The 25,849-nt window shown below is 39.0% G+C and overlaps 1 protein-coding gene across 1 annotated transcript; it reads right to left on the reverse strand.

The window, feature by feature from the left end:
- Positions 1–15,283: 15,283 nt before the first annotated feature.
- IER2 (immediate early response 2) lies at positions 15,284–16,449 on the reverse strand. The gene has a single exon (XM_053716094.1). The coding sequence runs from the start codon at positions 16,386–16,388 to the stop codon at positions 15,918–15,920; it is 471 nt and encodes a 156-aa protein (XP_053572069.1). The 5' UTR covers positions 16,389–16,449; the 3' UTR covers positions 15,284–15,917.
- Positions 16,450–25,849: the final 9,400 nt, after the last annotated feature.

The following is a 25,849-nucleotide window of genomic DNA, read 5'->3' on the forward strand; positions in this document are numbered from 1 at the left end:
AGTAGGGGGCAGACTCTCTTTCTTTGCCCAGGCTTGGGCAAGAGATGTTCAGGACCCCTGGGCACTAGAAATAGTGACCCACGGTTATCAATTGGAATTCAAGGATATTCTCCCAAGAGGGAGATTTCATCTTTCAAAGTTAACTGCAAACCAGATAAAAAGAGAGGCGTTCTTATGCTGTGTAAAAGACCTTTTTACTATGGGAGTAATTTGTCCAGTTCCAAAATTAGAACAGGGATAGGGGTTTTACTCAAACCTATTTGTGGTTCCCAAAAAAGAGGGAAAGTTCAGACCCATCTTAGACCTGAAGTGTCTAAACAAATTTCTAAGAGTTCCATCATTCAAGATGGAGACAATACGAACAATTTTACCAATGATCCAGGAGGGTCAATATATGACTACCGTGGACTTGAAGGATGCTTACCTTCATATTCCTATCCACAAGGATCATCATCAGTTTCTAAGGTTTGCCTTCTTGGACAAACATTATCAGTTCGTGGCTCTTCCCTTCGGGTTGACCACAGCACCCAGAATATTCACAAAGGTTCTAGGGTCTCTTTTGGCGGTTCTCAGACCGCGAGGCATAGCGGTGGTGCCTTATCTGGACGATATTCTGATCCAGGCATCAACATATCATCTGACAAAATCTCACACGGACACAGTGTTGTCTTTTCTGAGAACTCACGGCTGGAAGGTGAACATAGAGAAGAGTTCACTTGTCCCACAGACAAGGGTTCCTTTCTTGGGAACTCTGATAGACTCGGTAGCCATGAAAATATTTCTGACGGAGGTCAGAAAATCAAAGATTCTAAATACTTGCCGAGCACTTCAGTCCATTCCTCGGCCATCAGTGGCTCAGTGTATGGAGGTAATCGGATTAATGGTAGCGGCAATGGACATCATTCCGTTTGCTCGCTTTCATCTCAGACCACTGCAGCTGTGCATGCTCGGACAGTGGAATGGGGATTATGCGGATTTATCTCCTCAGATAAATCTAGATCAAGAAACCAGAGACTCTCTTCTTTGGTGGTTATCGCTGGATCATCTGTCCCAGGGGACTTGCTTCCGCAGACCCTCGTGGGTGATAGTGACAACGGATGCCAGCCTTCTGGGCTGGGGTGCAGTCTGGAATTCCCTGAAGGCTCAGGGTGTTTGGACTCAGGTGGAGTCTCTACTTCCAATCAATATTCTGGAACTGAGAACAATATTCTATGCTCTTCAGGCATGGCCTCAGTTGGCTTTGGCCAAATTCATCAGATTCCAGTTGGACAACATCACGACTGTGGCCTATATCAATCATCAGGGGGGAACAAGGAGTTCCTTAGCGATGAGAGAGGTATCCAAGATAATCAGTTGGGCGGAGGCCCACTTTTGTCATCTGTCAGCAATCCACATCCCAGGTGTAGAGAACTGGGAAGCAGATTTTCTAAGTAGACAGACTTTTCATCCGGGGGAGTGGAGAGAGCTTCAGTGATCCTGATAGCGCCTGCGTGGCTACGCAGGACTTGGTATTCGGATCTAGTGGACATGTCTTCACTACCACCGTGGAAACTTCCTTTGAGACAGGACCTTCTCATTCAAGGTCCTTTCCAACATCCAAATCTAACTTCTCTGCAGCTGACTGCGTGGAGATTGAACGCTTGAATTTATGGAAGCGAGGATTCTCTGATTCTGTTATCAGTACTTTGATACAGGCTAGAAAGCCTGTCACTAGAAAAATCTATCATAAGATATGGCGTAAATATCTTTATTGGTGTGAATCTAAGGGCTACTCATGGAGTAAAGTTAGGATTTCTAGGATTCTGTCTTTTCTCCAAGAAGGATTGGAGAAAGGCCTATCAGCTAGTTCCTTAAAGGGACAAATTTCTGCATTGTCAATTTTGTTTCACAAACGTTTGGCAGATGTGCCAGATGTTCAGTCTTTTTGTCAGGCTCTAACCAGAATTAAGCCTGTATTTAGACCAATTACTCCTCCCTGGAGTTTGAATTTAGTTCTTCAAGTTCTTCAAAGGGTTCTGTTTGAACCCATGCATTCCATAGATATAAAGTTATTATCTTGGAAAGTTCTGTTTTTGGTTGCTATTTCTTCAGCTCGAAGAGTTTCTGAGCTTTCATCGTTACAGTGTGATTCACCTTATCTCATATTTCATTCTGATAAGGTGGTTTTACGTACCAAACCTGTTTTTCTTCCTAAGGTTGTTTACGAATAAGAATATTAATCAGGAAATTGTTGTTCCTTCCTTGTGTCCTAATCCTTCTTCTAAGAAGGAGCGTCTGTTACATAACCTGGACGTGGTCCGTGCCTTAAAGTTTCACTTACAGGCAACTAAGGATTTCCGTCAATCATCTTCATTGTTCATTGTTTATTCTGGAAAGCGTAGGGGTCAGAAAGCTACGGCTACCTCTGTTTCTTTTTGGTTGAGAAGTATCATCCACCTGGCATATGAGTCTGCTGGACAGCAGCCTCCTGAAAGAATTACGGCTCATTCTACTAGAGCTGTGGCTTCCACATGGGCTTTTAAAAACGATGCATCTGTTGAACAGATTTGTAAGGCTGCGACTTGGTCATCCCTTCATACTTTTTCCAAATCTTACAATTTTGATACTTTTGCTTCTTCTGAGGCTGTTTTTTGGGAGAAAAGTTCTTCAAGCAGTGGTGCCTTCTGTTTAGGTCTCTGTCTTGTCCCTCCCTTTCATCCGTGTCCTGTTGCTTTGGTATTGTATCCCACAAGTAAGGATGAAATCCGTGGACTCATCATATCTTGTAGAAGAAAGGGAAATTTATGCTTACCTGATAAATTGATTTCTTCTACGATACGAGTCCACGGCCCTCCCTGTCAATTTAAGACAGTTTCTATTTTTTATTATTTACAACTCCAGTCACCTCTGCACCTTTTAGCTTTTCCTTTCTCTTCCTATAACCTTCGGTCGAATGACTGGAGGTGGAGGGGAAAGGAGGAGCTATATATACAGCTCTGCTGTGGTGCTCCTTGCCACTTTCTGTTAGCAGGAGGATAATATCCCACAAGTAAGGATGAAATCCGTGGACTCGTCGTATCGTAGAAGAAATCAATTTATCAGGTAAGCATAAATTTCCTTTTTTAAGCAGACAACCCAAGGTATTGATCTAGGTCCATTTTGGTATATTTCATGCCACCATTTCACCGCCAAATGTGATCAAATAAAAAAAATTGTTAATTTTTTTCACAGAAATTATTTACATACTGCTTGTGCAATCATGGCACACATGATTGTAAAACCATCTCTTTTTTTGTTCAGAAATAGCAGACATGGCTTTGCCATTGCTTTTTGGTAATTAGGCCACAAATTGCAGCTGCGCAGCACACTTCTAATATTTCCGTCAGTGAAGGGGTTAATTAGGAAGCGTGTAAGTTTAATTTTAGCTTTAGTGTAGAGATTACCCTCCCCCTGATCCCTCCCAAACAGCTTTCTTCCCTTTCCCACCCCCACTGGTCACCCCCCATCTTAAGTACTGGCAGACAGTCTGCCAATAAAACATTAAAACTTTTTTTTTTTAAATACATTTTTGTATTTTTTGTTATTCTTCTGCAGTGTATATATTTGCAGCCACCAATCGCCAGCCAACTCCCAGCAGTACATTGCAGCTCATGAGCCTACCTAGGAGCCTCCTGAGTCTACCAATAGAACAAACCAAATGTAATAATAGAAGTAAATTGAACATTTGTTTAAAACGGCATGCTGTATCATGAAAGTTTAAATTTGACTTTATTGTTCCTTTAAATGACACTCTATTGTACATAGAAGCTATAATTAAACTTTTATGATTTGGAATGTACAATTAAAAAAACAAAAAAACAACAACAACAACTTACTATTTAGTACTATTATTATTTAGTATTATTTAGTACTATTATCAAATGTACTATACTCTAAAAAATATGTGACGTGCATGCTCCTGAGACTACCTCAGTATGCTGTCAGGGAAAGGGACAGTCTAGGGCATGCAATTTTAAACAACTTTCACTATTATTTTTAGCATCAAATTTGCTTTGTTCTCTTGGTATTCTTTCTATCTATCGATTGGGTACTTATAGAGTGCGAACTAATCACCCGTGAGGGTCTCAAGGCGCTAAGGGAAAGAGGATAGGGGGAGGGGATGGATGTTTAGTCGAAGAGCCAGGTTTTGAGGTCCTTTCTGAACTTTGTAAGGGAGGTGGATTGTCTGAGGTGCAGCAGGAGGGTGTGGGAAAAGGATCTTCCGCCCGCTGTGGATTTGCTGATGCGGGGGATGACTGCGAGTGCTTGGTCGGCCGATCGTAGTTGTCTGGCAGGGGTGTAGAAATTTACGCGGTGGTTGATATATTCAGGTCCGATGTTGTGTAGGGCCTTGAACACGTGGGTAAGGAGCTTGAAGATGATTCTCTTGTTGATGGTGTCAGTATATGGCAGGGTTATAACACAATATATTTAATAATTATTCTTTAAACTGAACCCCAATAAAATATGCATATACTAGAAACCATAAAATTAATATAAATTCCTGAATTATTTTTATTAGTTGATATCTATAAATACATTGAAATATATTTGTAGGAACCAGAATATGAATCAATATTATACACGTTTAAAACTATTAAAATATGCTATGCAAAGTTCATAAAAGTTTACCTTTAAAATTAGCCTTATTCACAATAGCCTTTCATTCAATTAACACAATGAGATTCCAAGATATTCAGCTATTTACATTCAAGCAATACACTCAGCTATTTAACCATAATTTATCCTATATAATTCCAATTTAAAACATCAGAAAGTGTATATATTATTTGTGCCAATAACCAAACTCTGAGTTATAACTCTATATTTACACAGATAAAACAACTTAGCATTAAGGATATATATTTAACAATACACAGGCTCTGAATATAAGCTAAAATACAAACTGCTCTTTTAAATCTCTGAACTACAATTTGAACATGGTCTTACCAATAACCTTTGTTTCAAATATTAAAAATTAGAACAATTATACGTCACCAATTTGAACCAATTCGTAGTTGTCTTTTCCAAATATCTTTAGATCATCTCATTTGAAGGAAAGCTATTGCATAGATCAAGGTGAGTTTTCAGTTCCTTGCTTAAAAGGATTGTGTCCCCAAGAGAATGGCTGCCAGTTATCAATCACTAGTGACAAGCAGATCACCAAAATCTGTCTTTTGTCTTGCATTTAGCTATTCCTTATATAATCATTTATGATCTTTTTCGTTTACGCCCACGGTGCTTGTCCCTTCTTATTGGATACTTTGGGGAACGCTCTGTATGTGTGTCCTAATAGGAAATTTATTTGGCTGTCACACCATTACAATCCCCTAGGGGGCAGCAGACAACCAACAAACACATCTCACCATCCAACATTTTTAACAATTCAGTATTTTCTTATAAAGTGATTATTCATCAGACCATAACTTCTTGCATTAATCACTTACAATATTAATTATAAAATGGGTAGTATCATATCATTTTTCTGATTACCCCAATACCAAGCACCTTATGTTTTCAACATTATATTATATCAAAGTAATTATACTGTTAATTATTCCAAAATTATAGCATTTATACATCTGTTATATTTTCAGAGATGTGTTTTAAACTTTCAAAAGCATTTAGTGTATAATCATATGACATGACTCCGATCACCCCATGCAGGCAATCCTGTATTTAGTATCTTTTAGCCCCATCTGAAAGATAGAAAAACCATTATATATACTTCAACAATGGGATTATCACAATTTGTATTTAGTCTATTACAAATTTGAATTTATCTCCCATATATATATTCAATACATTCTGAGGCATACATTCAATATATTATCAGTTGTATTTTTAGTAAATTTCAAAGTTACATTGTAACATGTGCTTTTGCTGGTCAACACAGATGTTGTTTCAATACACAGCAGTTATAATTAGTCTTTGCTTTTCATTAAGTTCCAAAGAAGAAATCCAGCCATTTCTCAGACATTATGTCTTTGCTGGTCAAACTTTTATTGCTTCACTTACACAACATGGGTCATTTTACAAGTGGTTGTCAAAAAGCCACAATTCTCTGAAAATGCCTGCATCTTCAAACACTCTGATAGACAGATCGGCTCCTTACTTTGGCAGGAAACCCATATATGGGCATGTACTTTTGAGGCTCCATCATGCTAATTTCCATTTCCTTGAAATTGTGAGCATCTCATTAAGCCTTAAATCAACAGTTTTAGACATTTACGTCTCTATTCACTGTATGGGGTAAGAGATGTTTTGAAGTGACTCAATGGTCCTATCCTATCTCAAGCTATAAAACTCTGCTCTTTTTCAAAATCACTTTTACAACATTCCTTTTTAAGTGATTGTTTAAGTTAAGTAGACCAAATGTTTTATTTTATAATAAGTTTTTTATTGAGGTTTTTTGTGCATTAACATAGTAGATAACGGAGAAAGTACAAGGTATTAACAGATCAAGACAGTTGAGAGATTATACAACAGGCTAATATCTGATTTCAATAACTGCTGTACGCTAATTAGAACATAAAAGTCTTGTATATTCATTAAGGTAGTTCCAATATTAGTAGACAAAATATACATTACAAAGAGATAACATAAACATCAATGAAACCTCATTTTTCATTATAAGTGTAGAGATGGAGTAACTATAGAAAGAGCCACTCATGAGCTCAGTGGAATATAGACTAAATGGCGAATGATAGTTACTTGGCGGTCACTTATGGACCATATGAAAACAAGTAAGGGGGAAATCAGCAGACAAGAGCTGCTCAAAAATTGGAAGGGGAGGGGGGGAACGTGTCTAGGGAATTTAATGGCCGAAACAGGTATAGTCAGAGGGGTTACTATCCTATAAAAGCATAGATATCTGGTACGTTGAGGGGATATATATAGTTCTTTGTGACCTAATAGGTAGAGGGAAATACATGTGGGATATGAAACCTGGGGATGTGTGTCTGTGTATATGAATCTGCAATAAAGGCATTACAAAGATAACATCTAAGAAAAACATAGGCATATCTTTAGCGTACATTCTAAGTTTCCATACACATTAGATAAAATATATTGAGACTTATTGAGGAAAAATAAGAGTGCAACAAATATAAAACAATAGAAATTACAACAAGTAACTAATAGGAACTCTGGTATGTTGTTGTAAGAGAGCAACAGGTATGGATATTCAGCAGGTTACTAGGTATTCCACAACGTGTACACATAAGGATTTTTAATTTTAATCTTCTCCTTTCCCTCGTAGTCTAAATGTAGGGGGAAATCAGGTCAGCAACCGTGACTATGTGTCAAATGGGGCTATCATATTTGAGAGCAATTATAACCTGATTGTCATGAGTATTGGTTGGGAATAAAGGCATAGTGACAAATATTCGTATGGAGTATACTCTGACTAGGAGGGAGTATAGAGGATAGAGATAAGGGGGAGAATAATGGACTGTAATTGTGAGGGGGGTAAACCATAAGTATATCTGGTTCTATGTATAGAGGCTAGGATGTAAGTGGAGACAAGAGAGTAGAGTATTTAGGGTTGAGTCCAATGGGCTAAGAAGATGAGGCAAAATTCTGTTGGGATGTACTATATGAGACAGGATGGGGGAGGGATTATGATAACTTGATGTTGAGACTTCTAAGATGGGGTCAGAATGAATAAACATGCAGCCCAAACCTCCAGAGGTTATACAATATTAATGACGCAACTGTTAGTATAATTGAATAGGGGTAAAGAGAAAGTGGATGTTTTGCATGATGCACCTGGTAGATATGTAAAAAAAAAAAAACAATAATAATAGTGTGCAAACTAGCACTCAAACAGGGGGTGATTCTGTACCTGAGGGTACTCTATATAAAAGTAAATGAACCACGTGTCCACATAAGCTAAAGTGAATTAAGAGACTTATCTAGTAGTGTAATGACCTACAATAAAACTTTCCTAAATCATTCCTATGTTAGTGTCTGTCAGCAGGCTGTGGTAGGATTCTGAAGGGTTCTTTAAGGTGTTCATACATTACTTTACTCTCCTTTTTTCTGATACTTTGCAATATATATTGTATTACCCTGTCTCGGCCGCTGACAGGGGACTTGTATGTTAGATGTCAGAGAAGAAGAAAAATGAAAAGAATAAATAAATAAATAGATATTTGAGAGTAGTTAGATATATAAACTATTAAGATAGGCAAATAGAAAACATTCAGATTTATCCTTCCCACCACATGTCCCAACTAGGCAGACAGAACGAGGAACAGCCATGCATATGTAACTGTGGTGCAATGCATAATATAAAGTAAGCTATATGACCATTCTAAAATACTGTTAAGATGTTTGTCACAGAATAAAAAGCATGTCAGTAATAAAAAACAAACAGAACAACGTATGAGCAATGCAAACCATACATTCTGTGAACTGGGATCAATATAGTGAGCTCATATTGGCAAAGACTACAACTTTAACTGGTATGGAACTGATAAAAAACAAAAGTAGTCAAATAATGTCCAGGTTGAAGAGATGGAAGGAATTGCGGTACACTGTTTACCCTACTCCCGTACTCACAAAGTGCACTAATGGGGCTGTGAGGCTTGCTAAATGGACCGTAGAGGGGGGTGTAGGTCCAAAGAGGTACAGACTGCTCATTAGTAATCTCAGAGGTCTCGGAAACATATCTCTCCTCTGACCGGGTATGTTGTGTACCATTATGACCCATGACTTATGCTGGATGCCCAAGACAAGAGTAATACTGGTGTAGAGAGTCACTCCCTTAAGGTCCAGCAAGATCCCTGTACCAAAGTCAGGCAAGTATGTGTCTAGAATGTAAAATGTCTGTGTCCGATAACAGGAGTCTATATTTGCTATGATCCCTGATATTGCATCAGCAGTGATTTGGCTAGGTTCAAGTTGTAAGAGTCCCCAAGCCATGTGTGGCGTGGAATCCAATTTTGACATTGTACGGGGTCCAGCTGATGTACTAGTCGGCACGATCCGAATGCCAGCCTCAGGCTTTTTAGTGTTGTCCGGTGCGTAAATTTCAGGTTTGAGGTAGGGGATCTCGGACTTTCCATGATGAAGAGCTATTCTCTGACCCAGCGCGATAACTTCCGAATCTGCGCTGCGATCTGCTTTACAGCAAGGGGTGAAGTCACCGGTCATTGCCAATTGCCTACCGGCCTCTCCGGTCTTAGCTATTTCTAGGATATCATTGTTTCCCTCCTCACAAGAGTCTCTTACTGTGCAAATAAGATCCCGGCAATTGTATTCCATCCTCAGTTCGAGGTCCTTAAGTAAAGCTCTTATGCTTATGTATTGGTTCTCCTCCATTTGTGAATAAGTATATCTGTGAGTGCCACGTGTGATATTCACTAATCGGTTACTAAACCTAGCGTACCAGGGGGAGAAAATCCAAAACCCTAGCTTACTAGGCCTCAACCGTCCAGATCAGAGTATAGGCGTCATGGATATATTCAAGTTTGGTGTTTTATTGATCAGTTGGCTTGCGTTAGCTTGAATATATAGTTTCTTCCCAATAAATTGCTTGATTGCCTTTAAAACTTATAAGTTTAATAGACTCAGCCTAGAGCCCTCTGATTTTGCGTCCTCTCACAACGCTGCCTGGACACGCCCCTCAAGTAGACCAAATGTTTTATTGTCTTCACTTGGATGCATTTTAAAGAGACAGTCAAGTCCAATTTTTTTTTTTCATGATTTAAATAGGGCGTGCAATTTTAAACAACTTTCCAATTTACTTTTATTACCAATTTTGCTTTGTACTCTTGGTATTCTTAGTTGAAAGCTAAACCTAGGAGGTTCATATGCTAATTTCTTAGACCTTGAAGACTGCCTCTAATCTGAATACATGTTGACCACTAGAGGGCATTAGTTCACGTTTCATATAGATAACATTGAGCTCATGCACGTAAAGTGACCTAGGAGTGAGCACTCATTGGCTAAACTGCATGTCTGTCAAAAGAAGCTTAGATACAAGATAATTACAGAGGTAAAACGTGTATTATTATAACTGTGTTGGTTATGCAAAACTGGGGAATGAGTAATAAAGGGATTATCTTTTCTTTTTAAACAACAACAATTCTGGTGTTGACTCTCCCTTTAACTTTGCATACTGAATGGGGGAGGATTGAACATGAGTTTCAAGTCAATTTTTCTAAATGAATGAATCATTTGGTACTGATCAGCCAAATATATTAATTAATTATATATATATATATATATATATATATATATATATATATATATTAATCTTTACATATACCTTGACAATGGGGAGCCAGTGAAGGCTAAAACCTAGGTAGGCTTGTATGCTAATTTCTAATCCCTTGAAGGCCGCCTCTTATTACAGTGCATTTCACAATTTTTCCCAGCTAGACTGCATTAGTTCATCTGTGCCATATAGATAGTATTGTGCTCACTCCCGTGGTGTTATGAGTCAGCACTGATTGGCTAAAATGCAAGTCTGTCAAAATAACTGTAAAAAGGGGTAGTCTGCAGAGGCTTAGATACAAGGTAATCACAGAAGTAAAAATGATATGAATATAACTGTTGGTTGCGCAAAATTGGGTAAAGGGTAATAAATGGATTATCTATCTTTTAAAACAATAAAAATGTGGGTGTAGACTGTCCCATTAACAAAAAATACCACAAGAAACAGGTGAATTTGATAAACTGTTTTTTTTTTTTTTTTTTTTATTACCCTCTATTTGAATCTTGAATGTTTAAGTCCCTTTAAGCCTTAATGCATGTGTCAATTATAACTACTCTGTGTAAATGTTTAAATAACTACATCATTTAGAATAGATGAAAAATATTCCAATAACTATGTCATTTAGACTTCATAATATACTACTAGCGACACTACAGCAGTTATCAAGCAACCAGTTCTTTAATAAGGATCTATAATGACATGCTTGCACCAGTTATGTCACTACACACCAGTCCTTATCCAGTCACAGCTCTGTTATATAACTCATGCCCTATAAATTCTTTAGTTACTCCTCTATTACATGATCCTATACACTGTAATAGTTATATTCATGTGTCTGCATTAGACTCTTAACCCTTCAAAGCATTTAAATACTACTATTCTATAACCAGCCTTAAAGGGATACTAAACCCAGTTTTTTTTCTTTGACGATTTATATAGATAATTTAATTTTAAGCAACTTTCTAATTTACTCCTATTAATTTTTCTTTATTCTCCTGCTATCTTTATTTAAAAAGCAGGAAAGTAAAGCTTAGGTGCCGGTCCGTTTTTGGTTCAGACCTGGGTTACACTTGCTTATTGATGGCTAAATGTAGCCACCAATAAAGCAAGTGCAGTCCAGGGGGCTGAACCTAAAATGGTCTGACTCCTAAGCTTTACATTCCTGCTTTTTAAATAAAGATAGCAGGAGAATAAAGAAAAATTGATAAAAGGAGTAAATTAGAAAGTTGCTTTAAATTGCATGCTCTGTCTGAATCATGAAAGAAAAAAAATTAAGTTTAGTATCCCTTTAAAGAGAAATTTGTAATATAAAATTTCCCTAGATACATTTTATCTGTTGGGGTGTATTAAACTGATTACAAACTGTTCTTTTACCTTTATTTTGTCATTTGAAATAGTTGCTTTTCGTCTGTCAAAACCACCACCTATACTGAAAAATAAAATTCTGCAGTGGCCCAGTGGGGCTGGGAGTGAGCGATACTAAAATGTTAATTTCCAATTTAAGTATCAGCTCTTGTGTACAAACAAAAAGATATAACTTATAAGGGAACATGTGTCTATAAGGATGTCTGCTCTTTCTGCAAACTTAGTTTACTTAAATGGGCAGTGTTTAATGAGCAAAAAAAAAGCTATTTTATATCCAAAAATAAACCTATTATATATTGAGTACTCTGCAGCACAAATAAAAAATCTAAAAACATTAATGGGAAATCAATTTTACAGTACAATGTCCTTTTAAAGGGACAGTAAAGTTAAAATGTCATGATTCAGATGGCATATACAATGTTTAACAACTTTCTAATTTACTCCTATTTGTATCTTTTGTTAAAAAGCATACCTAGATAGACTCAGAAGCAGCAATTTACTACTGGGTGCAGCTGATTAGTGGCTGCACATTTAGGCCTCTTGACATATTCAGATAGCTCCCAGTAGTGCATTGTTGCTCCTTCAACAAAGGATACCAAGAGAATGAAGCACATTTGATAATAGAAGTAAAATTGGAAAGTTGTTTAAAATTGTATGTTCTATATAAATCACAAAAGAAAATATGGGGTTTAATGTCTCTTTAAAATAGAGCACGTGTTCCAGCTGCATATATCTATCTATACATAAATATATATTTTTTTTATTATTATTATTCACGATTACCCGCATTAAACACATTATGGCATTTTAATTTTAGATTATTTTGCCCACTTTTACCTAATTTATCTCTGAATATTGTGATATTTACACAGTCGCAGAGGTGCTGGATTAGATACTGAAAAATTCTACCAACTGCTGGGTCAGTGCAATGGAAGAGGTTTTCAAATGCAGTGCTTGATTGCTTATATTTAAAAACAATTACTAATGTTCCTTTAGCAATATATCTTTTGAGTGCATACCCAGCATAATATTACAAGACTCATCACACTCTATATATAAATAAAACCATCACCCCTAGATCTACCGAGTCTGTACCACAGTGAAAACCAGTGAGCAAAAAATAATAATCACCCCCTCTAACAGAATAAATAAGCACTTTCCTTTCATGAGTCACTGATTGTAAGCACACAACAGGTCCCCTCCCCCACTCCCCCTACATTATTTAGCCTTAAAGGGACATTAAACCCACACTTTTTCTTTCATGATTTAGAAAGAGAATGCAATTTTAAACATCTTTCTAATTTACTTATATTATCTAATTTGTTTTATTCTCTTGATATTCTTTGCTGAAAAGCATATCTAGATATGCTCAGGAGCTGCTGATTGGTTTCTGCACATAGAAGCCTTGTGTGATTGGCTCACCATGTGCATTGCTTTTTCTTCAACTAAGGATATCTAAAAAATTTAGCAAAATAAATAATAGAAGTAAATTGTAATGTTTAAATTTCTATTCTTTATCTGAATCATGAAAGAAAGATTTTGGGTTTAGCAGCTCTTTAAAGGGACAGTGTACTGCAATGTTTTTATTCCCTTAATATGTTCTCAAATTATCCAGTTTATCTGTATTAAAATAGCTAACTATGCCTGTTGTACTCCCACCTATACTGAAAAGTTCAGTACATACGCACTAGTTAAAGGAAACTATGCAAACAGCGTTTAGAAAAAAAATTACACTCCCACTGGGTAATTGGACAGAGGTATTAAAACAATAATTTTCCATTATTCTCTAAAATTATTGATCTAAGTGTATACAGTGACAGATGAGGATTTTCTGTATATAGATAAGATTAGAGTCTGCTGCCCTGCAAGCTCAGTCCATTTGATTGGGTTGTGGTTTCAATTAGCAAAAAACAGCAAATTAAAATAAAACTAAAATATAGCAATTTCCCATACATTTTAACCCCTTAACATCAGAGGTGTACCCTGTACATGGGGTCCTTTTTTAGCCTAATAGCAGCACAGGTCATGCCAAACTCAGGAAGACATATTACGACATGCCTCAATCCGGGAGGTATCAGGCTATAGTGTGATATTGCTGCAGATGGCAAGAGATGAGCTATTTAACCCCTTAAATGGGGTAAAGGGACCCTTTAAGCGACATAAAACTAAAAAAAAAAAAAAAATTATTTCATGATTCAGAGCATACAATTTTAAACAAATTTCCAATTTACTTCTGTTATCAAAATTTCTTAGTTTTCTTGTTATCCTTTGTTGAAATGCTGGGAGGTAAGCTCATGAGTGTGCACAACACTATATGGCAGCAGTTTTACAACAATGTTATACATTAGCAAGAGCACTAGATGGCAGCACTATTTCCTGTCATGTAGTGCTTCAGGCATGTGCACGCTACCTACCTAGGTATCCATTCAACAAAGAATAACATGAAAACAAAACAAATTTGATAATAGAAGTAAATTAGAAACTTTTTTAAAAATGTTATTCACTATCTAAATAATGAAAGAAAATGTTTGAGTTTACTGTCCCATTAAGGGGTTAAAATCTGCAGCTAGTAGACCAAGTCACTGGAAACCCATAAAGGAAACCTAATTTTATAGAACACTGTCCCTTTATGGAAGCACTGCATTGATGTCCTGGAGCAACTGATGTAGCTACCTTCACTTCCAAATATAGAGGTTAGTTATTTCATGAATGACAAATGGACAGTCTGCAGGACCTTGTCTCTTCAGTGCTATATTAATAATAAAATATATATATATATATATATATATATATATATAATCTCTGGATTTGCACAAATATATCCAGCACCAAAAAGAGCCCAAAGCTAGTCTATGGCTATATATATATATATATATATATATATTTTACACACACACTTAGTATTTGCTAGATCAGGCCTAGGTGTGTATAATAATTGTCTCTGGATAAAGCCTCATCTGGAGCAGAAGAAGGGGGGGGGGGGTTCCAAGGGTGATCCTTTGATTATTTAAATTTTATTTCATGATTTAGATAGAAAGTTGCATGCTCTAATTTACTCCTATTAATTTTTCTTTGTCCTCTTAGTATCTATTTGAAAAGCATGAATGAAAGCTTAGAAGGCGGCCCATGTTTGGTTCAGCACAGTACCCTGGGTAGTGCTTACTGATTGGTGGCTAAATTTAGCCACCAATCAAGCAAGTGCTATCCAACTGCTGAACCAAAAATTAGCCAGTTCCAAAGCTTACATTCTTGCATTGCAAATAAATATACCAAGTAAATGAATAGGAGTAAATTAGAAAGTTTCTTAAAACATGTTCTGAATTATGAGGAAAAAAAAAAATTAGGTTCCTTATCCCTTTACATTTAGGTCCTAGCAAAGGTTTCCATAAAATAGTGTCAAGTTTTAAATGCAGGGTGGTGATGAAGCATTAGTTTCCACTACATATACCCAATTATACATACAGACATACACATTCACACACCTTCCCTGCTCTCTCGGCCATTTCCTGTGTTTGCTTTTAAAACTGATGGCTAATATGATGGCGGCTGCTTAGCACCTCCCAGCACCCCTCCCCCTATGTAAACCGAGCACATACATTATTCATTCATGACACTGTTCCAGCCACAGCTATTGCCTTAAACCTCTGAAGTTTAAAACAAACAAATACAATGGTGTTCTATAAAATAGCTTTTATTAAACATTGTTACAATATTCACATTTCTGTCCCAGTCTACTGTAATAGAAAGTACTGAGTTTCATAACAGGTCATTAAAAAGTACACAAATGTTCTAGCAAATCATTTCCTCAGCGTGACATCTACATGAGTGTACTTCCTGTTAATTTGAGTCATTGGTTGCTTATTCTTTAACAAATAAAGTCCATAAAAAGTTTCCTACAACTGGAACAGCGAATTAACCAACTTAGTCTTTTTTCTCTCTCGACACTTTGAACGTCTCCTGGTCGTACACAAACAGCGATGCACAACACAGAACTATTTAACCAGAGTCTGTAAGGTCTCCTGGAATCTCCAGACAGCCATGTTGTCCATGCCTTGCGGATGAGTCACTTCTGAATCACCAGATATGTGGAACTGGCTAGTCTGCTTTGTGAATGCGATTCTGTGACTCTCTACGATTCTTCCCCTGCTTGAAGATGGAGGGTGGCTCTGCCCCCCTTCTTTGCAGTCAGTGTCCCGGGACACTGCGCCTGTGAGAGCGCCGCCATACGTGGTGACAGCCTCGTAGCCTCATGGGGCTTGTTTATGGCCCATATGCTGGCAACTTGCTCCTCTTGTTTCCTTATCAAGGGTTAGAAGGCTTCGACTGGCCTCGTATTAACAACAGGAAGGTGTCCATTTACTGTAGATCCGCAGCCTCCAGGCATAGGGGGCGGCCCGGAGCTTAGTAGTCTCTGCAAAACTTCAGCCAAGCCGGGGAAGGGACCCCCTTGTGGTTGCGGCTCAGGGGTCTCTTGGCCTAGACAAGCTTTCTTGCTGGGTACTAGATCTGCAGTTATAGGCCCGCAGCTTCTTCTCTTACGGCTCTCCCTAGGGGGAGAAGGTGGCGGAGAGACGACCTGTTGCTCGGGAACTTGTGCGGAGGACAGAATGAGCTCCCGGGCGCTGCGCATCACCAGAGCCAGCTGTAGAGAGCGGTGCAGCCGCATACCTCCTCGCTGAGTACGGGTGCGAAACAGTTTGAATGCTGAAATGGATGCTATGCGCTGAGCCTCCCGGTGCACGGCCTGCTGGTGAGCCAGAAACTCTGCTGTGCAATCCATTTTCTGCTCCCGAGAGTTAATCTTTCTTTAGATCAGCAAAACAATAACCCTCTCTGACCGTCTTCACTGGATCATAGAACCACTGGGACGTGAAAACAAGCTTTTATACCGTCTAGTGACGTCAGCAAACGAAACCGAGAAGGGGGTGGGGCTAAGCCTTAAAGGCACAGAATGTCAATTTCGTCATAACACCGGGAAGCGGATATAGTAGTAACATAGATGCATATATAGTTACCAGTAAGAGTACGATAGGCAGTTGAAATTAGAACGTAAAGTACAAATTAATAAAAGCAGATACGGTTAAACGGATAAAGAGTGATAGGGAAATCTAGAGAACACTAAAGAATGGGACACGTTTTAAAATGGGCTAATTATTTAATACGCATTGCTGTCACAAATGTAGAAGAGTTTAGATGGGAACTAAAGGCAACATCAGGCACAAATTGCACCGTATTGCTATATGGATTTCTAATGAATAGTATTATAACAGTCAGATTGGATAGGTTCTCTGGCAGGCAGAGGGTTAATAGTTCCTCTCCCCCTCCCCCATCCCAAGGTAAACTCACTCTCTCCCCGTGACGGATTCCATGACTATATTTGGCCCGCGTGTCATCAGGGGAGGAGCTGGGGAAACACGCAGGCTGAGGCTAAGTGGAAGTTTCCGGTGGCCAAATATGGAAGAGGGGGAAATTGGAAGGCAGAGGTTGCCAAGCGACTAACCGAGAGTGAAGTGGTTTTGGCCTTTTATGCAGGTTTATCAGAGTTGTGCCCCGAGCATTAAACTGGAAAGTCTATGGACTTTATATAATGTTATGCAGATATGAGAATAGAGTGGGTGGCAGGTGAATAAATATGTTTTGTGCCTACAAAGGGGCGCAACTATTTTATAGGCAACTACAATAGGTTAAAAAGGAATGTGAAAGCGAATGTGACTGGGTTCTGTGTAGGCCAGAAATGGGACAATCTGCAGATATGAGATAAAGAGAATGGTATTTTTGTGATGGTGCAAGACTCTGTGGAGGAAGTGGTTTTATCCCTTAAAGGACCTGGCATTTCAGACTAAAACTTTCCCAAGAGACCAGAGCATTTTTGCTATCACTCCATTTAAACAGAACTAGAGCCTTGTTTTTGTTTTTTTTATTTATCTGTTAAAACTATATATATATATATATATATATATATATATATATATATATAGTAGACAACCCAAAGTATTGATCTAGGCCTATTTTGGTATAATTTAATTCCACCATTTCACTGGGAAATGCGATCAAATTAAAAAAAAAAAAAAAAAAAACTTTTTCACACACTTTTAGGTTTCTCACTGAAATTATTTACTTACTGCTTGTGCAATTGTTGCACAAATGGTTGTAAAAGCTTCTCTAAGAACCCCTTTATTCTGAAATAGCAGACATGTATGGCTTTGCCATTGTTTTTTGGTAATTAGAAGGCCGCTAATTGCAGCTGCGCACCGCACATTTATTATTCACAGCAGTGAAGGGGTTAATCAGGTAGCTTGTAAGCTTAAAGGGCCACTGTAAGTAAATATTTTCTATGCCTGTTACTAACTAACTACCCCAAATACGCTTTTTATCAATAGCATTTCATTAACATATCTCTACCGTATATATGAAATCTTGTCTGCAAATTTAATTGTTTTCCAAACCCACTCCGTGGGTATCCTTTGCTCTGTACCAATCCGTTTACAATACCTAGGTTTCAAAATGGCGCTTTAAACACAAAGTTATTGGTTTAAGTATTTTGAACAGGCAGTGCTGAAAATAGTGGGCAGGATAACGTGACATCATCGGCGAATAAAAGATATAACTTTTAGAACTTTATGAAACTTCGTTTTGGAGAAAATATAGGTCAGTAGGTTTTAATTAATGTTTATTAACTTTAATATGTTAGTTGTTTAGCTTAAAAATTATAACAGAAAGTAATCCTTTAATTTTAGCTTTAGTATAGTAATTACCCACCCACCTGACACTTCTCACCCCCTGATCCTTCTGAAATAGCTCTCTTCCCTCCCTCCCCCCACTGGTCACCCCCATCTTAGGTACTGTCCAACAGTCTGCTAGTATGTAGTTTTAGTCCTTTTTTAAAACATTTTTTATTATTTTCTTCAGTGTATGATTACCCCCTTACCTTCCCACCTCCCTTATCCCTCCCAAAAAGCTCTCTAACCCTCCCCCCTCTGCCATCTTAGGTACTGCCAGCACCCAGTTTTCTTTTTTTTTTTTTTTTCTTTTTTAATTTTTAAAAATATTATATAGTGTAGCTGCCCTCCCACATTTACCCCCTTCAAAATCTTTTCCCCTACCCTCTATTCCCCCTCTCCACTCTAGGAACCCCTCTACCCTCTATTTACCCTCCCTCCTGTTCTCAGCATTTACTTTTTCTCTAGTGTAGCAGTCCCACCTGTTCCTGCAACTCCCTCCAGCGATGAGCCGCCCACCCACCTCCCTCCTAACCCTCCCACACTACTAATAATCGGCACCACCACTACCTGATGTAGAGAGGTATACAGAGTGTTTCTCTCTGCAAGTCTATGGGGGGTAGTTATCAAGCCGTCTACTTTTCTGGCTTCGCCGGCCCAATACGTCCGCCTAAGCTCGCCTACCTTCGCCGCCGCGGACCTTAAAAAATACGCCTAAGTTATCAAATAAAGCTGTCAAAAAGCCGCGGGGCGATGAGCAGCGGACTGTGAGAGTTATCACTCATCCGATCTCGCTGTCCTTCGGCTTTTTCCCAGCTTTATTGCTAGCCTGTCACTAAGCACTCACACTAAACTGCACTGTTCTACCCCCTATACCGGAGCCTCCCGCAACTAAATAAAGTTACTAACCCCTAAACCGCCGCTCCTAGACCCTGCCGCAACTCTTATAAATGTATTAACCCCTAAACCGCCGCTCCTAGACCCTGCCGCAAGTCTTATAAATGTATTAACCCCTAAACCGCCGCTCCCGGACACCGCTGCCACCTACATTATACCTAGTAACCCCTATCCTGCCCCCCCTATACCGTCGCCCTCTATTATAAAATTATTAACCCCTATCCTGCTGATCCCGCACCTCTCCGCAACTAAATAAATAGTTTAACCCCTAAACCGCCGCTCCATGAACCCGCCGCAACCTATATTAAACCTATTAACCCCTATCCTGCCCCCCCTACACCGTCGCCACCTATAATACATTTATTAACCCCTAATCTGCCCCCCTACACCGTCGCCACCTATAATAAATTTATTAACCCCTATCCTGCCCCCCACTACGCCGCCGCCACTGTAATAAAATGATTAACCCCTAAACCTAAGTCTAACCCTAACGCCCCCCTAACTTAAATATTAATTAAATAAATCTAAATAAATTAACTCTTATTAACTAAATGAATCCTATTTAAAACTAAATACTTACCTTTAAAATAAACCCTAAGATAGCTACAATATAATTAATAATTATATTCTAGCTATCTTAGGATTTATATTTATTTTACAGGTAACTTTCAATTTATTTTAACCATGTACAATAACTATTAAATAGTTATTAACTATTTAATAGCTTACCTAGCTAAAATAAAGAGAAATGTACCTGTGAAATAAATCCTAACCTAAGTTACAATTACACCTAACACTACACTATACTTTAATAAATTATTCCTATTTAAAAATAAATACTTACCTGTAAAATGAACCCTAAGATAGCTACAATATAATTAATAATTATATTATAGCTATCTTAGAATTTATATTTATTTTACAGGTAACTTTGTATTTATTTTAGCTAGTTAGAATAGTTATTAAATAGTTATTAACTATTTAATAACTACCTAGCTAAAAGAAATACAAAATTACCTGTAAAATAAATCCTAACCTAAGTTACAATTAAACCTAATACTACACTATCATTAAATTAACTAAATAAACTACCTACAAATAACTACAATTAAATACAATTACATAAACTAACTAAAGTATAAAAAAAGCTAAGTTACAAAAAATAAAAAAGTAAGTTACAAACATGTTAAAAATATTACAACAATTTTAAGCTACTTACACCTAATCTAAGCCCCCTAATAAAATAACAAAAAACCCCAAAATAAAAAAAATCCCTACCCTATTCTAAATTAAATAAATTTCAAAGCTCTTTTACCTTACCAGCCCTTAAAAGGGCCATTTGTGGGGGCATGCCCCAAAAAGTTCAGCTCTTTTGCCTGTAAAAGAAAAATACAACCCCCCCCCCAACATTAAAACCCACCACCCACATACCCCTAATCTAACCCAAACCCCCCTTACAAAAACCTAACACTAATCCCCTGAAGATCATCCTACCTTGAGTCGTCTTCACTCAGCCGAGCCACCGATGGAACTGAAGAGGACATCCGGAGCGGAAGAAGTTAATCCTCCAAGCGGCGCTGAAGAAATCTTCCATCCGATGAAGTCATCATCCAGGCGGCGCTGAAGAGGTCTTCTATCCGGGCGAAGTTATCTTCCAAGCCGGGTCTTGAATCTTCCTTCCGCCGACGCGGAACCACCTTCTTCACCGACGGACTACGACGAATGACGGCTCCTTTAAGGGACGTCATCCAAGATGGCATCCCCTCAATTCCGATTGGCTGATAGGATTCTATCAGCCAATCGGAATTAAGGTAGGAAAATCTGATTGGCTGATGGAATCAGCCAATCAGATTCAAGTTCAATCCGATTGGCTGATCCAATCAGCCAATCAGATTGAGCTCCCATTCTATTGACTGATCGGAACAGCCAATAGAATGCGAGCTCAATCTGATTGGCTGATTCCATCAGCCAATCAGATTTTTCCTACCTTAATTCCGATTGGCTGATAGAATCCTATCAGCCAATCGGAATTGAGGGGACGCCATCTTGGATGACGTCCCTTAAAGGCTCCGGGAGCGGCGGTTTAGGGGGTAATAACTTTATTTAGTTGCGGCGGTGTAGGGGGGGTCAGATTAGCGGTGTTTAGACTCGGGGTACATGTTAGGGTGTTAGGTGTAGACAGCTCCCATAGGAATCAATGGGATGTCTGTCAGCAGCGAACTTGTACTTTCGCTATGGTCAGACTCCCATTGATTCCTATGGGATCCGCCACCTCCAGGGGTGGCGGTTTGAAAACCAGGTACGCTGGGCCGTAAAAGTGCCGAGCGTACCTGCTAGTTTTTTGATAACTAGCAAAAGTAGTGAGATTGTGCCGCACTTGTGGAACATCTGGAGTGACATAAGAATCGATCTGTGTCGGACTGAGTCCGGCGGATCGAAGTTTACGTCACAAAATTCTACTTTTGCCGGTCTCGAGCCTTTGATAACTAAGGCGAATCAGCCTCGCCACAAATACGCTGCGGAATTCCAGCGTATTTGAGGTTGACGGCTTGATAACTAGGCCCCTATTTCTGCACTGCCTCACTCGTGGTGCATGCAGAAATAGCACAATCTCCCACTGTTCGTGAGAGGACGGCAGAGAAAGGCCCAGGACAGCAGCGTTGTACAGGGTACGGCACTGGTAGTTAAGGGGTTAATAGAAATAATAGTACCGCACACAGAAGATGGTAGTATTGGTATATATGCATAGGTTTGTGGAATCTGGTAGAGGGCAATGTTTGTATAGAGGTCGGCACAGTGGAGACATTGCTGGAAGTGTCTCTGGTGCACAGGCAAGGGCAGAATTGGTGTAGGGATACATGGCACAGTGGATGGCAATATTCTAACAGGTGGGTCATTGGCTAGAGCCAAGGGCAGAATTGGTGTAGGAATTAGGGTTACCACCTTTAGTTCAGGCCAAACCCGAACACTCTTGCGCCATACACACTATATATAATGGCACATAAACACAAACTTGCATATATATTCACACAATCTCACATACACACTTTCTCACACACTAACACACACAAAGACACTTAACGCTCTTACACACAAAAACACTCTCACTGAGAATATTCAAAGCGAGCCTGACAAAATATTCCAAGCTCTCGACATAGCGGCATCGCAGCGAGGCATTTACTATAAATACCATTGGTCGGTGATGCTGGCTATTGTTATCGGTTATTTGTAGAGCGCCAACAGAGACCGCAGCGCTATAAACATAGGCGGAATACAAGGAAACATTTATAGTGATCAGATGAATAGAGGGCCCTGACAAGAGTCGCACTGTTGTAGTCAGCTCTAAAGTAGATGATCTACAACCAGCATGGCTCTTAGGCTTACATGCTAAGGGGGTTCAAGGGGATAGCAATGGAGGAGAGGAAATGGTATAAAGAAAGGTTAGTGTAGGTTGTATGCATCCCTGAACAGTAGAGTCTTTAGGGAGCGCTTGAAGTTTTCAAAACTAGGGGAGAGTCTTGTGGAGCGAGGCAGAGAGTTCCACAAGATGGGAGCCAGTCTGGAGAAGTCCTGTAAGCGGACGTGTGAGGAGGTAACGAGAGTAGGAGGTCATGAGCAGAGCGAAGGGGACGGGAGGGAGAGTATCTGGAGACAAGGTCTGAGATATAGGGGGGAGCAGTGCAGTTGAGGGCTTTGTATGTCAGAGTGAGAATTTTGTGTTTAATCCTAGAGGCAAGAGGAAGCCAGTGAAGGGATTGGCAGAGAGGTGCAGCAGATGAAGAGCAATGTGTAAGGAAGATGAGCCTGGCAGAGGCATTCATTATGGATTGTAAAGGAGCTAGGCAGCAGCTGGGGAGACCAGAGAGGACAGAGTTGCAGTAATCGAGGCGGGAAAGGATGAGAGAGTGGATTAAAATCTTAATCTGTCTATAGACAACACCCAGCATCGCCGCACATATTGATGTTGTATATTAAAAGGATCCCTTGAATATAACTGCCGTGTGCCTAACCACTAATCCTAATACCTCTAAATTGAAGTACCCCACGATCGCAAACTAACACTACACTAAAAGATTCCAAAACTTTCTACTTTTTTGCACCAACAGACCACAAATATGAAATTTTGCATGTAGAAATATTATAACATACCTATTTGCTGCTTGTAACAAAGCTTCTAAACTTGAGAATAATAATATGGAATGCGCGCGATCCGACAAACTTACCAATAGAAATTTAAATTTTTGCATCTCATTATGCAGTGTTTTTCTAACCATGCGCTTGCAAGTATCGATTTGTCTACGCACGCATGCGCATATGCGTAAAATTACTCCTCATTTACCCATATAAATTACCCATAGATTATGCTGGTCTGCATGTTTTCCTGCGGTGACATCTGTTATGACGAGAAGGTTAAATTGCGCATGCGCATAACGAAGAAAATTCGCCAGTCAGTGGGTTTGAAAATCAATAAAAATTCAGAACTAAAAAACAGTTAATATATGAAGCTCTATTGTAATTACAAAATGCACATATTTATAGTGATCTGGCTATTGGAGGTCAATTGTTTAGTGGGTTTTGTGTCCCTTAATAAACATCTAAATCGCCACATACCCACCGCAAGTTGCTAACTATTAACACTTATGCCACCACATACCCACCACAAGTCCTCTTTTAACCCCTATGCCACCATACCCACTGCAAGTATGTATCCTATTAACCACAATGCCACCACATACCCACCGCAAGTACTATCTGTTAGGTCACTATCCTATACTTTCACATACCCATCGCAAGTATCTATCCTATTAACCCCTATGCCGCCACATTCCCACCACAATAAACTATTAACTCCTTTGTCTAACTATAAATCCCTATGCCACCACATACTCACCACAAATATCTAACTATTAACCCCTATGTCACCAAATACCCCAAATGCAAATAAACCCAACACCTAACCCCCCTCTAAACGAAACCCCCTAAGTTTACAATAAAAATCGAAGTAAACAAAAATTACATCTAAACCACCAAACCCCAAACGCAATCTAACCCCCCTCTAAACTAACGCTACTAAATTACAATAAAATAAAAAAGATAAGTTACACAAAATAAAAAAAAGCTACGTAACAAAAATAATAAACTACAGTAGCCAAAATAAAATAACAACCATTATACCTAACACTGAACCACATGGCTCATAAAATAAAAAACCCACCAAAAAAAAAGAAACCTAACTAAAAAAATTACAATAGCCCTTAAAAGGGCCTTTTGTAGGGCATTGCTCAAACGTGATCGGCTCTTTGAAAAGAATATTTTTAAAAATTACAAAACCGCCAAAATAACAAAATCTAACTAAAAAAAAACATAGGCTAGAAATTAAAAGTTAAAATAAAAAACCCTATTCTTAAAAATAAAAAAATACACCCCAAAAAAGTCCTAACTAACCCCAAAAGTGGTACTCACGGTTGGGTAATCCAGCGCCTCTTGAGCAGACATTGGGCTCTCTTCATCCCGGTTCCTGGCAAAGGCGGACTTCGGCGGCCTCTTCCATTGCCTCCGCTTTGCTATCTTTCTTAAAGGGACAGTCTACACCTTAGTCATCTTAAAGTCTTACCTTAGATTAAGCTGCAAAAAACCTCCTGCACCCTTTCTATATCATGCAGCAAGAACAATAAAAAAGTTATTTTAAAATGAATATTGTTTCTGGCCAGTTTGAAATAACTGCCAAGCTCAGCCCACTGATGACATCATGATCTGGGCTGCATCTAGGCACTCTGCTGAATAGCATTGACAGTCTGTTAAATTCAACTAGTGAGCCTTTTGTGATTGGATGCCATATGCAGCCCAGATCATGATGTCACCAGTGGGCTGAGCTTGGCAACCATTTCATACTGGCCAGAAACAATATTCATTTTAAAATAACTTTTTTTTACTGTTCCTGCTGCATGATATAGAAAGGATGCAGGAGGTTATTTGCAGCTTAATTTAAGGTAAGACTTTAAGATGACTAAGGTGTAGACTGTCCCTTTAATGACAGGACCCTCTTCATCCTGGCGCCGGGGGCCCATCTTTGAAGAGGTGGACTTTGGCGGCCTCTTCCACCACTCTGCATCTTATTTTCTTCGGCTTTCTTCAGGGAGCCCTCCTCTTCATGCGGTCGCCTCTGCACACTGAAATTCCAGAAGTGCAGAACCCCAATATATAAGGGTACCACTTAATACTGATTGGCTGTTTTTTTAAAATCAGTCAATCCCCTGAAGATGGGGCCCTGGAGCCTGGATGAAGATTGCGGAGCTGAAGAGGCAGCCGAAGTCCGCCTCCGCCGCCATGAAGATGGGCGCCAGGAACCGGGATGAAGAAGTCCCAATGTCGGATCAAGAGCAGCCGGAACCCGGCTAGGCCAGTGAGGTTTTGCCGGCCCGTCGGCTGCCGGCACTTTAGTGCATTTCTGTGACACATTATTTAAACATTGATTACAACTTTAGCAACATACATTCATAGTTATAATGGGGAGGTTTATTATTTATAGTATAGTTTGTTGTTTTTTGATAGTGGGCAGTTAGCTGGGCGTTCCAGGGGATTGTAGTTTAGACATTACGTCAGTGTAGACGGTATTAGGGACTTA

This window comes from Bombina bombina, chromosome 6 (assembly GCF_027579735.1).
Source record: "Bombina bombina isolate aBomBom1 chromosome 6, aBomBom1.pri, whole genome shotgun sequence".
Lineage (NCBI taxonomy): Eukaryota > Metazoa > Chordata > Amphibia > Anura > Bombinatoridae > Bombina > Bombina bombina.